Genomic DNA, 15,794 nt, shown 5'->3' with positions numbered 1-15,794 from the left:
CGTGGGTAAAGCTACAGTGTTTTAAAGAAATAAACAAAAAAACTAAATTTTCAACCAGCTCAATAGTAAAAAAATAAAATCAACAAAAATAATTCTGAAAAAAAAATATGTAAAAATTGACAATTTTGGAAAAAAGAAAAACAAATAAAAAAAATAATAAAAAAACACGTAGGGAAAGCTAAAGTTAGATTATCATTTAGCTCAATATTAAAAAAATAAATTCGATAAATATAATTTTTAAAAAAAATATGTGGGGAAACACTGTAGCAATCCATATTATTTAAAAAAAAAACTATAAAGCTAAATTCTCAACCAACTTAATATATAAAAAGATAAAGTCTACAAAGACCATTTTGAAAAAAAAAGAATAAATAAATCATAAAAAAAAAATATATGAGAATATTATAGCAATCCACAATGTTTTAAAGAAAGAAACTACATAGTTAAATTTTCAACTAGCTCAATATTTAAAAAAATTAGTAAAGATAATTTTAAAAAAAAAATTTAAAAAAAAGAAAAAAACAAAGACAAAGAAGTCAATTTTGGATAAAAAAAAAAAGGAAACAAAAGTAAAAAAAAAATGCTACAATGAAAAAAAACTGCTATAGGAAAAAAAGAAAAAAAAAAAACCAAAGCTGCTGCAGTGCCGCTGGTCATTTTTTTTTTTGTATAAAAAAATATATATAAAAAAATTAATATTTAAAAGTGTTAGGTCTTTCTGCAAAACTATACCCAAGAATCTTGGGTTTGGCTGCAACACCTGACCTAAGAGTAATATTTATAATATTAATAATAACATTAAACATGCATGACCCAAGTTTAAGTGGGGGTGGCTGCAATACCAGATCCAATAGTCTTGGATGTAGGTCTGGTTGCAAGGTCGTGTCATATAAGTGTGATAATTAAATAGATTGATTAAAAAGAAAAAAACCAACAGAAAAAAAAACTAATGAAGAAAGAGAAAAAAAATATGAATTAACTGGATTAACCCGTCAAATCTGGAATTCGCATCATGAAAGTTTGATAACTAAATAGATAAAAAAATTAACGGGTTTACCTAAAGTTAACTGGGTTAACCCGTTAAGCCAGGATACATGTTATGAAAGTCTGATAATTAAATAGAAAGAAATTTAACATCAACAAACTAAATCAAACAAAAAAAATTAAAAACAAAAAAAAATAAGACAATTAAATAATATAATATAATATATAATAATAATAATATATTAATAATGAGTAAAGTGAGGCGTGAAAAAATAATAATAAAAAAAAAGCTTTCATTCACTGGTGCATAAGAGGCGTGGGGAAAGCTACAGTGCTTTCCCCATGCGTTTTAGAGTTCTATAATTGTAGGCTGCAATAATTACTTGCATTGTTTTTTTTTATAACTTGAATTTTTTTATTTTTTATTTAATATTTTAATATTAAGGCTCCGTTTGTTTGCAGAAAAATTATTTCTTTTTGAAAAGTGAATTTCGGAGAAAGTGAATTTCGGGAAAGTATTTTTCGATATTTGGTAATGTTATGGAAAATGAACTGGAAAACACTTTCCAGTGCTTGGTTATGTTATGGAAAATGAGCTGAAAAATAATTTATTAATAAATTAATTTTTTTTCAAGTTTATCTAATATATAAACAATATTTAATTACTTACAATAAAAAAATGAAATCTAAAAAATATAATGATGAATTTTTTTTTATTATATCCTATATTCATACATAGCTTATTTTATAAAATATAACTATATATGTCATATCATATTATAAAGAAATAAACTTGTGAAATATTTTTTACGTAAAATCTATTAATATATTTTTTTCAATTTTAAAAGCTTAAAATAAGTTCTTTAAGATTTTTAAAAATTAGTCAACTAAACCCAACCAATATACTCTATAGTCAATTAGATATAAATACTCCATTTCTTTCTGTCTTTTCATTATTATTTTTTGTCTTGTCGCTTTGCCTCTCTCGTTCCTTCATCTCCTTCATTTTAACAAATTAAAATAATCAATTTCTTCCTCTCATCTTCTAAATAAAAACCTCAACTTGATTTTAAGAAACCTCCACCACACTCATGTCAATTGAACCTATGAAAAAAACAATTGAAAACCCTGTAAACTGTCTCTCAGGTCATGTATGCCCCTCTCCCCTTTCCGATTTTTGATTTTGACACAACATCTATTCATTTTTTTTTATATTCGATGACTAATTTTAAGCCAACTTTTTTTATGGTTTTGCTTTATTTTTTCTTTCATTGTTTCTTGTTAGTTATTATTGATAATATGAGATGGTGAGTGGTTATTGAATAATTAGTTTTTGAGTTTTTATTATCAAGTAATTATTATAAAATTAGGTTTATACATATATATATATGACAACTTTTTGGCTGCTGAGACGTGTCATTGGAGGTGCTGTTCTACCGTGCACTATTACTCCTTCTTGTTGCTTTCAAGTAGTTGATTTTGGTTGATGATAGTAAAAGGAGAAAAAAAAATGTTTTCCTTTCTTTAACAGAAGGAAAACAATTTTCTTTAATAAAATTGGTTTTTTTAGTTTGATTGAAATTCAGTTTTCTTTAACTACTTTTTCGTGTTGTTGCCAAACATGGAAAAACAAGGAAAGTGAATTCTAGGAATTTACTTTCCTGCAATCAAACACGCCCTAAGTTGATTTGAGATTGAATTTAATGTTTTATATTGGATGGCTTTATATGAGATTCTCGTGATGTTAATATTATATTTTGATATTGAGTTAATACTTAATTTTGTAAAATAAAATTTTGTTTTATTGATTCAAACTAGTTAAAATTTCAAAGATCTAATTTCAAACAAAAAAAAATATCCAATCTTTTTTCCACTGAAAAATTGCATCTTTATCTCAGCTTCCTGACATAATTTTTTATTAGAATCTATAAATCTGCTATAATTTATTGGCACATATAATTATTAATTTATTTTATAACATACACTTATAAACTTTTTATTTTATAGTTAAAATTTTTATTGATGATAAAATTTTTTAACAATACCCATACTTTTTTTGGTGTCGAGAAAAAAATGCTGGATAGTGAAACACAACACATGAAATCCAACTAGTATATTTTCGTTAGTATTGGAAAAGCAGGCCTTTTTTTTTTGAAAAAAAAGAGAATATAGTTTTTGAAATTAGGAAAAAAATGATATCAATTTCTTAAGGCCGGGCCCGAAAACATCAAAATATTTGTAAAAATGAAAAGAAAAGGAAAAGGCATACTAATAAACATAGTTTTGAAACCCGACCCGGTGGTCGACCTGGTCTAATGACCGGGTCACGGGTTAGATGGGTTGATCCGGGTCAACCCAAAAATTTGTTTTTAAAAAAAATCCCACATTCTCTCATTCCCCAACACGCACACACTGAAGAAAAAAAATTAGAAAACCTGGAGAGTAAGAGAGAAATTAATTAACTTTTCTCTTCTAGCCGCCGGTGACTTCTTCTTCTCCAGCAATAGCACCTTGGTCACATACCAATTGTGAGCCTCGATCTCCAGCAACAGCACGCACACCCAAAACGAAAAGAGACTGAAGGTCTCCAAACATCTTGGTTGATGAAGGGCACTTCTTCGCATTCAGATAAGAAGAATTCCTTGCTGCTGGGGCTTGCCTGGTCTTTTTCACAAGAATCTATTTTCTTGCAGAACTCTGCGTCCTGGGACTTAATGCTATTGCTGCCATTGCTTGAGTTCTTTGCAATAGCAGGTAAGTTCAGATCTTGCTGTTCCGGATTGGTGTTTGTCTCCAAGTGAATCGGTCCTTGGATGATGAACTCATCAAGTTCTTTTGACTCACAATATTGAGGTTCCAGGATTGAAGAATCTTGAGAACAGGTGATGGAATCTTTGGGAAATGAGTCCATGCCAACTTGACTATTGTATGGTTCTGATTTTGGACCCGTTGATGCAATTTTACCACTGCTTCCAAGATCTTGAAACGATTCAGTAGAATCTGGCAAATTGCTTCCTTTCCATTCCTCTGCTGTTCCTTGAAGATCAGAAGACTCATCGACATCGTCTTCTGGGAGTTTTTCAAGATCAAAATTTCTTAAAGGTTTGTAATGAGCAGGGATGAACTCAGGGAGATCGGGTCTCATCCGGGTTTGTCCGGGTCACCCGGGTTTCGGGTCAACCCACCGGGTCGACCGGGTTTTGCCGGGCCAATTCCCAAACGAGTTTTTACTTAGACTCGGACCGATCCCAGGCCCGGGTTGACCCGCCGGGCCGGTCCGGGTTTTAAAACTATGCTAATAAAGGCTCCAAGGGTCAAGAGTGCGGTATTCAGACAGCACCATGCTTTGCTCCGAGCCAACATGTTACCTTTTGTTTTTGCGAATTTAACAGTATTTTTTGAAAAAAAAATAAATTTTTTTTAATAATTTTAATATATTAATATAAAAATAAATTTAAAACATAAAAAATATTAATTTAATATATTTTCAAATAAAACATATTTTAAAAAATAATCCGAATAAGCACAGCGTTCCATAATCCAATGGAAACCCTGAAGAAAATGGTATAATCCATGTTGGAAATTACATTAGTACCCTCCCACCAAAAACCAAGTAGGAATAGAAAAACTGACCAGTCGTTGTCACCTGCTTCGTTTCACCTTGCATTTATTAATTAATGATGATTTTTAGATGCATAGAACAGTGTGCTAATGCTTTATCAAATCAATATATATTGGTTCCTCCTCTTTCTTCCTCAAAATATGAACTCCTTTGTCTCACACTCTCTCCCTGACGTCTCCAACCAACTACTATCCACAGCCCTTTAGCCCACTTTCATTACCATAAAGTTGTTCGTTTTGCTCTTGAAGGTGATCTGGGTATGACACTGGTGGACCGGATAGTCGCTTAACCATTCTTCGGATCATTGATGACTTACCTTGTCCTGCCTTCATTTCCTCCTACCGATGCGCGCTATTTCTGTTTGCTTCTTGCTTTTACACCTTGTGGGTCCGTTTTATTCTCTTAGTTGAAACTCGTTTTTGTTTTGTGTAGTCTTTTGCTTCAGTATCAAATCAGCGTCGCTTGCTTTTCCAGTACATTGTAATCCCTCTATTCTCTCTGCGGGGTTTTCCATGGATGGCTAAATTTCCAGGCGAGCAGCTAGTTTTTTAAGGTAAGGATTCTGTAGGCTCTCGTTTTGTTTTCTTGTTTCCCTTTCTTTGGTGCCAAGTCCTTTTCTTTTTGCATGAGGGATTTCTCGAACTTTTTAAGGAGATTTCGAGGGCTATTTAGCAGCAGAATCTTTAAAATATGAAATAAAGATTTGATACGTTTACACTTTTGCTTTTAAATGCTCGATCGTCTGATTCAAGGTCCACTATCCTTGACTAGGAGCTGAGTGATTTGTTTGGAAAGTTGTTTGCATGAAGTTTTTTTTTTTTGGTCATTTGTTACTTAAAGTTGGAATCTTGATTTAATTTATGCATCTTTGATGAACCAGGGTAATTAAATTGTGCAGTTTTGGGGCGTTGATGGATGTTAAAGAGGGAGTTCGAGGTGAAATACTTATGTCAGAAAAGAGAGCCGCTCATGGTGGAGATGTGTTAATAGCAATCTCAAGTGAAGAAACTTCAAATGCCATTGTGGACACTAAAACCCCAAAAGGGCCTGCTTCAAAAGACCGTGAAACTCTTACTCCTAGGCAAAGCAGACCAAATTCACCATTTAGGGAATCGAGCAATGGTGCGTTTGCAAAATCAGTGCCATTCAGCAGCCCCTCACCAGAGAATTCATGGTCTAGTCAGACCCAGAGAAAGCCCCCCAAAATCCCCACTCCCAACGAAAACCTTACTAGAAGAAGATCACTTGCAAGGTCAGTGTACTCAAAGCCTAAGTCCCGATTTGGGGAACAACCATATCCTACTGATTCTACCGTGCTTGAAGAGAATGTTTCAACTTTGCAAGAACAGATTGGCACGGCTTCTCCTCACAGGAATTTACTTACTAGGGGGTCACCTAATAACAAGTCTGCTTCTAGTGTTATAACACCTAAAACACCATTGATGGCATCTCCTGGAGGACCAGCAGATGAGGAGGACGAGGAAGAGGTTTGGAAGAGGGTTGAATCTAGTAAACAGATGAAGCGTAGGAGAGTCGGAGCTAAGGCTGTGATTGAGTGGGTTGCATTTTTGTGCATTCTGGGATGTTTGATTGCTAGCTTGACTGTTGAAAAATTTGAAAAGACTACGATTTGGAGCTTGGAGTTTTGGAAATGGTGTGTTCTTGTCATGGTGATATTTAGTGGAATGTTGGTTACTAATTGGGTTATGCATGTTATTGTTTTCTTGATTGAGAGGAACTTTTTGCTGAAAAAGAAGGTGCTTTATTTTGTCCATGGTTTGAAGAAGAGTGTTCAGGTTTTTATATGGATAGCTTTGATTCTTCTTGCATGGGCATTTTTATTCAATCATGGAGTTGAACGATCTAAAACTGCTACAAAGATCTTACGTTGCATAACCGTGACTCTTATGTCTCTTCTAATTGGATCTTTTCTGTGGTTGTTGAAGACTTTATCGCTAAAGATTTTAGCGACTAATTTCCATGTTAGTAATTTCTTTGATAGAACTCAAGAATCTATCTTTCATCAGTACGTTCTGCAAACCCTTTCAGGGCCTCCACTTATAGAGGAGGCTGAGAGAGTTGGGAGATCACCTAGCATGGGTCAGTTAAGCTTCAGGAGTACCAAAAAGGGAAAAGCAACAAAAGAGAAAAAAGTGATTGATATGGCCAAGGTTCATAAGATGAAGCAAGGAAAGGTTTCTGCTTGGACGATGAAGGTTTTGGTTGATGCTGTAACAAGTTCAGGACTGTCTACAATCTCCAATACATTGGATGAAAGTTTTGCTGATAGAGAGGTTGAGCAATCTGACAAGGAGATCACAAATGAGATGGAAGCGACTGCTGCTGCCTATTACATTTTCAGGAATGTTGCCCAGCCTGGTTGCAAGTGAGAAAAATCAATGTTGTCAGGGTGAATTTGATGCTTCTGTGGTAGATTTCCCTTTTTCTGGTCTTTCTCTAATAATTCTCTCTTATGACCAGATACATTGACGAGGAGGACCTGTTAAGGTTCATGATCAAGGAGGAGGTGGATCTTGTTTTTCCACTATTTGAAGGATATGAGACTGGACGAGTTGACAGAAAAGCTCTAACTGACTGGGTGGTATGGCATTTTCTTTTATTTATATATTTTTATTCAAATTAAACTTCTATGCATCGTGATCTTTTGTGTTATTGCCTTCTGATCTTAGATACTGATTCCCTCTTTTTAATCTTGCGGCACCATACTGATTTTATTTTATTTTATTTTAAATCAACCCAACAATTCTCTACCTTGAAGTTAAACTAAACAAAAACAGTATTTTATTTTATTTAGCTGAAACTCAACAAGAAAGATAATTTTGAAGTAAAACTACCCATTATGAATTCTTTTTAATTTTTCAAAAATAACCCAACAAAATATATCTAAATAACCCCAAAAGTCAAGGTAATTTAACAATCTGTGACATAATATCTAGAATAAAACAGTACTTGATATCGGTATGTTTGGTCCTATTATAATACTTCCGGTTCTTGACTAGATGAACAACATTTTGGCTATCACAATGCACTACAGTCAATTCTTGTGAAACTAGGATTATCAATCAAATTACTCAGCCATAAAGCTTCTCACACTACTTTTTTGAATGACATATGCTCGGTCTCTATTATATACAAGTCAACAACATAACCTTTTTCAATGACATGATACTCAATCTCTATTGTATGCAAGGCAATAATCTCTATCAGAACATTACTAGACAAACAAAACTGAATAACATCAAGTGCCTGTTTCATCAGATCTTTCTTTCCGTAATCCATCTTCTTAGGCAAGCTATCTATACCTTCCAGTGTCTTAAATTAACCTTGTTGAACTGGCAAGGCACATTTTAATACGCACATTTTAATACGCTATATAGATTGAAGTCATTCTTATAATTAAATTACTCTACATCAAACTTCGTTGTTGATGTTATTTTTGCTATTATCGTGAAAGCCAATTGAGAACCAGACAAGCTATGATCTAGTTTATAGTGAAAACAACCTTAAAATTTCAAGACAATTGACAAATAAAGAAATAGAAATGACAAGCACAATATAATTTACGTGGTTTGATAATTTAGGCCTATCCCATGGGTGAGATGATTAGAGAAGTTCACTATGAGAAAGTAGTTAATTACAAGGTATCTAACAAAATTGTTCTATAACCAAAATCCTAAAGTAATCCAATACTCATTTTCTCTCTCCTCTCTCTAGTATCCATACCCTTACTCTAAAATATAATAACTTTAGGTTTTTATACGGATTAGGTACATGAATATTTCTTTTATTATTTGGACTCATAATTTAAGACAAACTCAACACTTAACAATGCTTTTCTTGATCATTTACAAGGAATGCATAATTTCCTTGTGGAATATGCAATGGCTGGAAATTAAATGAAGAGTCTTCCTTTTCTCTTGATGATGTTTTTATGCAGGTGAGGGTTTACAATGGCCGGAAAGCGCTTGCACATTCTTTAAATGACACCAAAACAGCTGTTAAACAATTGCACAAACTTGTGACAGGGATTCTGGTCGTTCTGACCATTATTATTTGGCTTCTTATGATGGAAATCGCAACAACAAAAGTACTTGTTTTCCTCTCGTCACAGCTTGTAGCAGCAGCTTTTATGTTTGGGAGCACCTGCAAGACCATATTTGAAGCTATCATATTTGTATTTGTGATGCATCCATTTGATGTTGGTGATCGTTGTGTTGTTGATGGCATTCCAGTAAGTTTTGAAAGACCTTTGTTTTTATTTGCCCTCACAGCTGTGATAGCTTCATCAACTTTGTTGAATTTCTAATTGACAGATGCTGGTTGAAGAAATGAACATCTTAAATACTGTGTTTCTGAAGCTTGATAATGAAAAGATATACTATCCAAATTCAGTTTTGGCTACCAAGCCTATTAGCAATTACTTCAGAAGCCCAGATATGGGTGATTCTGTGGAATTTGCAATTGATTTTGCAACACCAGTGGAGAAGATTGGATTTCTGAAAGATAAAATTAAGAAGTAAGTTGATTACCTACATTTCTTCCTCGCATTTAGCATCCATCCATGTGATATTAAAATGCAGTTCTACCAAGATGCCCATGCTTAATTAGTTTTGCGTGTGAAACTAGTTTGAAAGTGAATTCACATTGTGCAAAGTGTTATGTGGTGATAAAAAAAGCTACTGAATTGTAATCTCCTGTTGGTCATATTGTCAATATTAACATGCCTGTAGTTTCTTCCAGTTCCCCATACACAATATTGTGTAGTTTTATTTACTTCCCTACATTCTCAGGATAGCATTGTTGATTGTGTTCCTGGAAACTGGTTTCCCTTGGGTGCATTAGCAGAAAATCGCTAGGGACAGAGGTTTTTCCCTTAACTAGTATTCCTCTTTCTGTCAAGAGATCACGATGAATTGGTAGCCAACCGCAGTTAGATAGGAAAGCTTAACTGAACGGAGTATTATTGAATAATAGTGTGACCCTGGCTTAAAAACAATTAAAAGTAGCGTTGTTCTGATATCTCATTGCAACATAGTTCCCCTAGCAAATGAGGCTTGTAAACCTTCTGTATTACTGCTGCTGAATAAGCCTCTGTACTGCCAGACTCTGGCTCACTCTTGTTTGGTCAAGAGAGAATTGTTAAGGCGTCCTGCTATGCAAGGAAGTCAAATGTAATTTCTTTATTTGGTTGGCGATGGGATGCTTATTGCAGGATCAGAAGGTGAAGATAGTGTCACTAAGTAGGCACTGTTTTGCAACAAGGAAGCATATATTTAGGAGCTAGTGTTACTCCCTGTCAAACTGAATAAGAAACTGTAGAAAATTTATTTTGGTTATAATTCAACATAATTCGTTAAGAGGAATAGTTTCAAGTGCAGGATTATCTTGACCTGGCATATACGCTTTTATTTTTCTTTTTTGACGGTTTCCTCTTCTTTGGTTAGGCACTTGGAGAAGACTTCCCATCACTGGCATCCTAACCACAATGTTGTGGTGAAGGAAATTGAGAACGTGAACAAGTTAAAGATGGCTCTCTATTGTACTCACACGATGAACTTCCAAGAATATGGAGAGAAAAACAAGCGGAAATCGGAACTGGTTATTGAAATAAAGAAAATTTTCGAAGAGTTACATATAAAATACTATCTGCTTCCCCAGCAAGTTCACCTCAACCCTATTGGGTCTGAATCAACCAACGTGACCAGCAAATGATTGTCACCATCTATGATAATCTTTCAAGTATGTGGCTTCCAGTATGATTGTTCTCCATCATTTGTTCCATCCTAATTGAACCATCTCAATTCTAATGATAATATATCTGGTTGCAGCATGTAATGCACGGCCTTGGACTGATGCTGCAAAGAGATGAAGATGACCTTTTTTTATTGATCCCAAAGGAGGAAAGCAGTTTCTGTCCAGAACTAGAGCCGCCTGTTACATTTTTGACTTGACCAAAGATGAACTATATCCACGCTAGTGCAATGGACTTCTTTCTAGATGCTGTGATGTTTATTGGTTTTAAACCGCATGATATATGGTATGTTTAGCTCGTGGTTCAAGGGTTTCGGCAAAATATTATACCATTTGGAATAATGACGTCCCTGCACTTTTGATTCCTTAGCTCGTTGGATTTGCTTTTGGAAATGACTTGCTCTGAATGCACTGAATGTGAAATATGGATCAACTGTAAGATTGTTGAAACTCTTGCAACCCTCATCCCGCTATCCGGGAAGAAATTCAGGACTACCGTTGCAATTAGTACTGTACTTTACCTAGAACTCTCCTCTTGAAAGAACTGGGGTCTTGTGTTGCCGTGAAACAGCCCTTGTTTAAATTATGCATTGTGGATCAACCGCTCAAGATTAGGCTTTACATCTAAGCTGTTTTCTCCGTGGATGCTTCAGTCATGCACTCATGCTTGCTAACATGCTCAGTTCATTCTCTAATAAAAGTTATTCATGTTCACTCCCAAAATAATCTCTCCAACTTTTCTACTCGACAAGGACATGTCCATACACTTCTTCATCTTCAATACCTCCCCACCATCTACAACACGGCTAAGGAAATGTTTGGGAACGGTTTGTATGTTTTTTATTGTTTTGATATGCTAATGTCAAAAATAATTTTAAAAAAATAAAAAAAATATTATTGACATGTATTTTAGCATGAAAAATTATTTGAAAAACAACCGCTATTACAACATTGTCAAATATACTTAAAACAACTTTAATTTGTTTTAGTACAGTAAAAAAAATAGTAAAATATTACAATTTAGAAATTATTTAGAAAAATAATATATTTTTATGGGTTGCAAGCTTATCTTTGACTCGCGAGTCTAAGTCGTATGTGAGGATTGTCATTTCAATTGAATTGCAACCTTAGATCCACTCTTTACCATTTTCTCGGTTTATTTTTCCTTTCCTCCACTCCCCATAACCACCATCCACATGAACTTGTCATTGCCCATAACTACCACCCTTTTCCCCCATCATGAAACACTCTTTTAGCCACCACGAGACCACCCCCTCCCTCACTCTCTAATGTGACGAGCCTTCCTCTCTCTCTTCACTTGCCACTCTCTCACCAAGTTTCAGCTGCCATTGCTACTATCTATTATTATCACCCACATTCAACACTTGAAGCTATATAACACACTTCCTTTCTATCAATTTAGTATAGTTTGTGCTAATTGTTGATTTTAAAAAAGATAGGGTTTAGCATTATAGATTTTTAGAAAAAATTAGGGTTTTGTAAATTAGGTTAATTAGCTATATATGAGTGGGCATTTTTGTTATTTTTGAAGAAAATTAATGATTTTGGGTTGTTAATTGTGAATTAAAGTTAGAATTTTTTAGCTTAAATATAAGATTTTATCGAATTAGGTATAAAATATGATAATTAGCTATGAAATATATCAATTAGGTTTATAATTTTGTTATTTATGGAGAAAATTAATGAGTTTTAGGTCTTTGCTGGTTATGTTATTGTTAGGGTTTTGTTAACAAATTATGTACCTTGATTAACTTTATAATATTGATGAATTAGGCTTGAGTTTTGTTGTGTAGTTTAACAGAATATCTTGTAATATTATAATATTATGCTTCTATAATGACACCATTGTCAATATCAACAATAATATCACTTACAGTAAAAAAAGTAATGAGTTCCTAACTGTTACATTAGATATATCTCTCAACAAGTTGTTTTGAATATTATAAGATCGACTTGATTAGAATATATTTGAAATTAAAGTTGAAATTACTTGGAGAATGGTGCAAAATGGGTTCAGTACAACTTGTTATATCGGTGTACCTATTTGTAGTAATGAAAGTGTGAATTCCATGTTTGGGTTTTGCCAACATTAATGGGATGCATATTCTTGAGCTCTACTTGAATAGTAAACTTATACGAGGAAAGTCTTCTAGTACGGATTTCACCCAAGTGCCAAGTTATAATCAAATGACACGCATCAGGATCAGTTGGTCCATCTAGTTTTAATGGTAACACAAGGAACCAAATGTTGACATAAAAAATTGTAGATCTGGAAGCTCAGTTGGCTATGACATTTGTTTCATATTGTTATGGATAATCAGAACCAAGAGATGACAAATATAAGTGTCATATTGATAGACTTATGGAAGAAGAAGAAAAAGATATGGAAGTTGAGGAAGATGAGAATGCTGAGTTAGTTGAGCTATTAAACCAATTCCTGGCATCATCTTCTTCTTAATTTGAGTATGTTAGTGGGTAAGCTCAACAAGGATGTAATAACTCGATTTTGAATCATAGAAATTCAAGCTTATCAATTGATGAATTAGAGGTTGAAAAAAACTCATAAACAAGTTTGATTGTATTATTACAGTTAAGTGGTGAGATATCAAAAATTCATTATAATAGAGGCTCCAACATTTAACTAAAACTTATGTGAATATAGGAAACATATTTATCCATGAGTGATCCAGGTTTGTCCATGAGCCGAAGTGATTTTAATATTGATCCTTACACGGGCATTATAGGCCCATCTTCAACTTGAAGCGCTCCATGCCCGTCCATGAGCTTGAATTTAGTTTACATTTAATAAAATTAGATTACATGCTTTAATGTTTTAATAGTTGTTATGAATTTAGTTTACATTTAATAAAATATTATGTTAATTTTTTTTATTGTGTTTAATTATGAATTTTGGATTGTTATATTTGATAAATTGTGATAAATGAAGGTTTGTGTTTCTAAATTGTGAAGCATATTTTATGTTCTGTTGATTTTTTTGGCAAGGAGTTGGGAGTTTGGAAAAAACTCCCCTGCCTATTGTTTTTAGAGAGTTTTATATCTCACATGTGACTCGAAAGTTGTAAATGTGGCTTTCAACTTACCAAACTCTATTATTTCTCTAAATATTTTTTTGGATTGTGATATTTTGTCAAGAAAATTTATTCTGCTAATGTCCAAAAAACCCTCCAACTAGGCCATCAGAATTTTCTATTAAAATTGGAGAATACAATTAATTCTAGAGGTTTTTTGGACTTTAGCAAAGTTAAATTTTTTTTTTTAGAGAAATAACACAGTTCAAAATATACTTAGAGAAGTAGCATAGTTAAGAGAGTTGCAAATGACATTTTCGACTCATGAGTTGTATGCATCATATACAACTCTCAAATTGTTAAATGGCTTGCAAAGAATTGTGAGGAGAGAGAAAAAAAGGAAAAAAAAACTTAGAAGGTACACTAAAGCTCTAATGACGACACCACTAATACCATAAAAAAATCTCAATAAGAAAAATCCAACAACATAAAAAATATCTTTAACAAAGATTAGATTGGGCCATATAAGCTACCCAAACGAGGTGGAGCTCACTTGCTTTTAGGTGATTCATGTGGCCTAGTCTGGTCACTGTTGGCGACTTTTTCTATTGTCACTAGATTCATCTCATCAAGATATTTCAAATGGTATCGGTGGTGTCATCATCAGAGTTTTGATGTGTCTCTAAGGTTTTGTTTTCTTTTTATGAAGAGAGAGGAGGGAGAAAAAAAGAGGGATCCTGGAGGTACATCGAAGCTTTGATGACTACATTGCCAATACTATTAGAAAGATTTTAACAAGACAAATCCAACAATATTAGAGAATGCCACTGATAATAATCAAAATGGGCCATACGAGTAGTCCAAAAACAAGTGAGCCCCATTAGATATTTCTGTAGGTACTAGTGATGTCATAATCAAAGTTTTGATATGCCTTTGAGGTCTTTTTTTAATGCTTTTCTTTCTCCTTTGTTCTGCCTCCTCCTTGCAATTTTTGAAGAGAGAGGAGAGAGAGAGAGAAAAAAACCCTGAAGGTGCACGAAGCTTCGATGATGACATCGTCGGTAGCATTAAAAAGATCTTGACAAAATGAATTCAAGGAAAGATCATCAATAGTGACAGAGTAGACCACACGAGTTGCTCAAAGGCAAGCGAGCCTCGTTACATTTGTACGGCTCATGTGACCCACTCCGGTTTTTGTTAATGATCTTTATTGATGTCATTAGATTCTTCTAATCAAAATATTTATGATGATATGAATTATATCATCACCAGATTTTCAATGTGTCTCAAAGATTTTTTTTTTTTTTTTTTTTATCTCTCTCATTTTTTCTTTGTATATTTTTTTGTTTGCTGCCATTTAACAATTTAAAAGAGTTATATGTAACTTGCAAGTTACATATGTCAATTATGACACTCTATCACCTATATTATTTTTCTAAATATTTTTTATATCGTGATATTTATCTATTTTTTTTAACTTAGCTGTGGTGTTAAAAAAAAAAAAAAACTCTTAATTCTGCTAGTTGCAACAAATCAACTAACGACAAGTTTATTTGTGCACGTACTATACCACAAGATTCTCTTGTGACACCTTAAGAGCTTATTTCCCATGAAATCAAGCGAGTGGGTAGATAAGCTTATCCTAAAAATCCAGTGGAGAGTTAGCCACGTAGGATTACATCAAGGTGACACATTAGCTGAAAATCTCCATCTTTCATCTTCTCATCTTCTCTATCCTCTATCCTCTATTCTAAGGTGTCTAACCCTTGGTTCTCGAGACCAACACTAAACTATAACACCACCACCAAATTCTCGCGAGGAAAGGACGAGGAACAATACTAGCGCACACAAAAATGGCCTCGGTTTCAATGGCTATGCCACTAGCTTCAGCATCCCAAAAGAGGTTAGAACAGCTACCCAACTCCCAATCCTTCCTCAAGCCACTACCTATAAGGCCATCAATGGCAGGAGGTTTATCTACAAAGTCCAAGTCTAGAGTCAGGCTTGAAGTGCAAGCCTCCTTAAAAGAGAAGGCAGTAACAGGACTAACAGCAGCTGCATTGACAGCTTCAATGGTGATACCAGAGGTAGCAGAAGCAGCAGGGTCTGGCGTATCCCCTTCTCTCAAGAATTTCTTGCTCAGCATTGCTGCTGGCGGGGTCGTTGCTGTTGCTATCATTGGAGCTGTTATTGGAGTTTCCAACTTTGATCCTGTTAAACGAGGCTGAAGAGAATCTTTCAAATCTCATGGTCTTTACTCTTCGCTCTATCTCATTTATTTATGTAGTACTCTTCAAGCCTACTAGTGTTTATGCATATATTGCTGAGAAAAGCACAATGTTTTCCATTTCAGCCAAGAGAATGAC

General features: G+C 33.9%; 2 protein-coding genes across 3 annotated transcripts; both read left to right on the top strand.

Moving 5' to 3' along the window:
• Positions 1 to 4,692: 4,692 nt before the first annotated feature.
• Positions 4,693 to 11,001, top strand: LOC118030742 (mechanosensitive ion channel protein 10). 2 transcript variants are annotated; one of them, XM_035034971.2, is made up of 7 exons: positions 4,693 to 5,159; positions 5,505 to 6,992; positions 7,088 to 7,208; positions 8,565 to 8,858; positions 8,941 to 9,143; positions 10,072 to 10,366; positions 10,456 to 11,001. In XM_035034971.2, the coding sequence occupies exons 2-6, from the start codon at positions 5,518 to 5,520 to the stop codon at positions 10,337 to 10,339; spliced, it is 2,361 nt and encodes a 786-aa protein (XP_034890862.1). In that variant the 5' UTR covers positions 4,693 to 5,159; positions 5,505 to 5,517; the 3' UTR covers positions 10,340 to 10,366; positions 10,456 to 11,001. The 2 variants fall into 2 exon arrangements, with proteins under 2 accessions (XP_034890862.1, XP_034890861.1); XM_035034970.2 differs by having other exon boundaries at positions 4,694 to 5,159; positions 5,487 to 6,992.
• Positions 11,002 to 15,156: 4,155 nt separating this feature from the next.
• On the top strand, positions 15,157 to 15,780 carry LOC118030741 (uncharacterized). Its single transcript, XM_035034969.2, has one exon. The coding sequence runs from the start codon at positions 15,282 to 15,284 to the stop codon at positions 15,654 to 15,656; it is 375 nt and encodes a 124-aa protein (XP_034890860.1). The 5' UTR covers positions 15,157 to 15,281; the 3' UTR covers positions 15,657 to 15,780.
• Positions 15,781 to 15,794: the final 14 nt, after the last annotated feature.

This window comes from Populus alba, chromosome 6, assembly GCF_005239225.2.
Source record: "Populus alba chromosome 6, ASM523922v2, whole genome shotgun sequence".
Taxonomy (NCBI): Eukaryota; Viridiplantae; Streptophyta; class Magnoliopsida; order Malpighiales; family Salicaceae; genus Populus; species Populus alba.
Note: the sequence above shows the minus strand (reverse complement) of the source record. Positions and strands in the feature narration are given on the sequence as shown.

Excerpts from the sequence above, each read along its gene's own strand:
- LOC118030742 (XM_035034971.2), top strand. The coding sequence starts at position 5,518 with ATGGATGTTAAAGAGGGAGTTCGAGGTGAAATACTTATGTCAGAAAAG. Across the intron at positions 8,859-8,940 it reads GTGTTGTTGATGGCATTCCA|ATGCTGGTTGAAGAAATGAA; the intron begins GTAAGTTTTGAA and ends TCTAATTGACAG. Across the intron at positions 9,144-10,071 it reads CTGAAAGATAAAATTAAGAA|GCACTTGGAGAAGACTTCCC; the intron begins GTAAGTTGATTA and ends TTCTTTGGTTAG.
- LOC118030741 (XM_035034969.2), top strand. The coding sequence starts at position 15,282 with ATGGCCTCGGTTTCAATGGCTATGCCACTAGCTTCAGCATCCCAAAAG.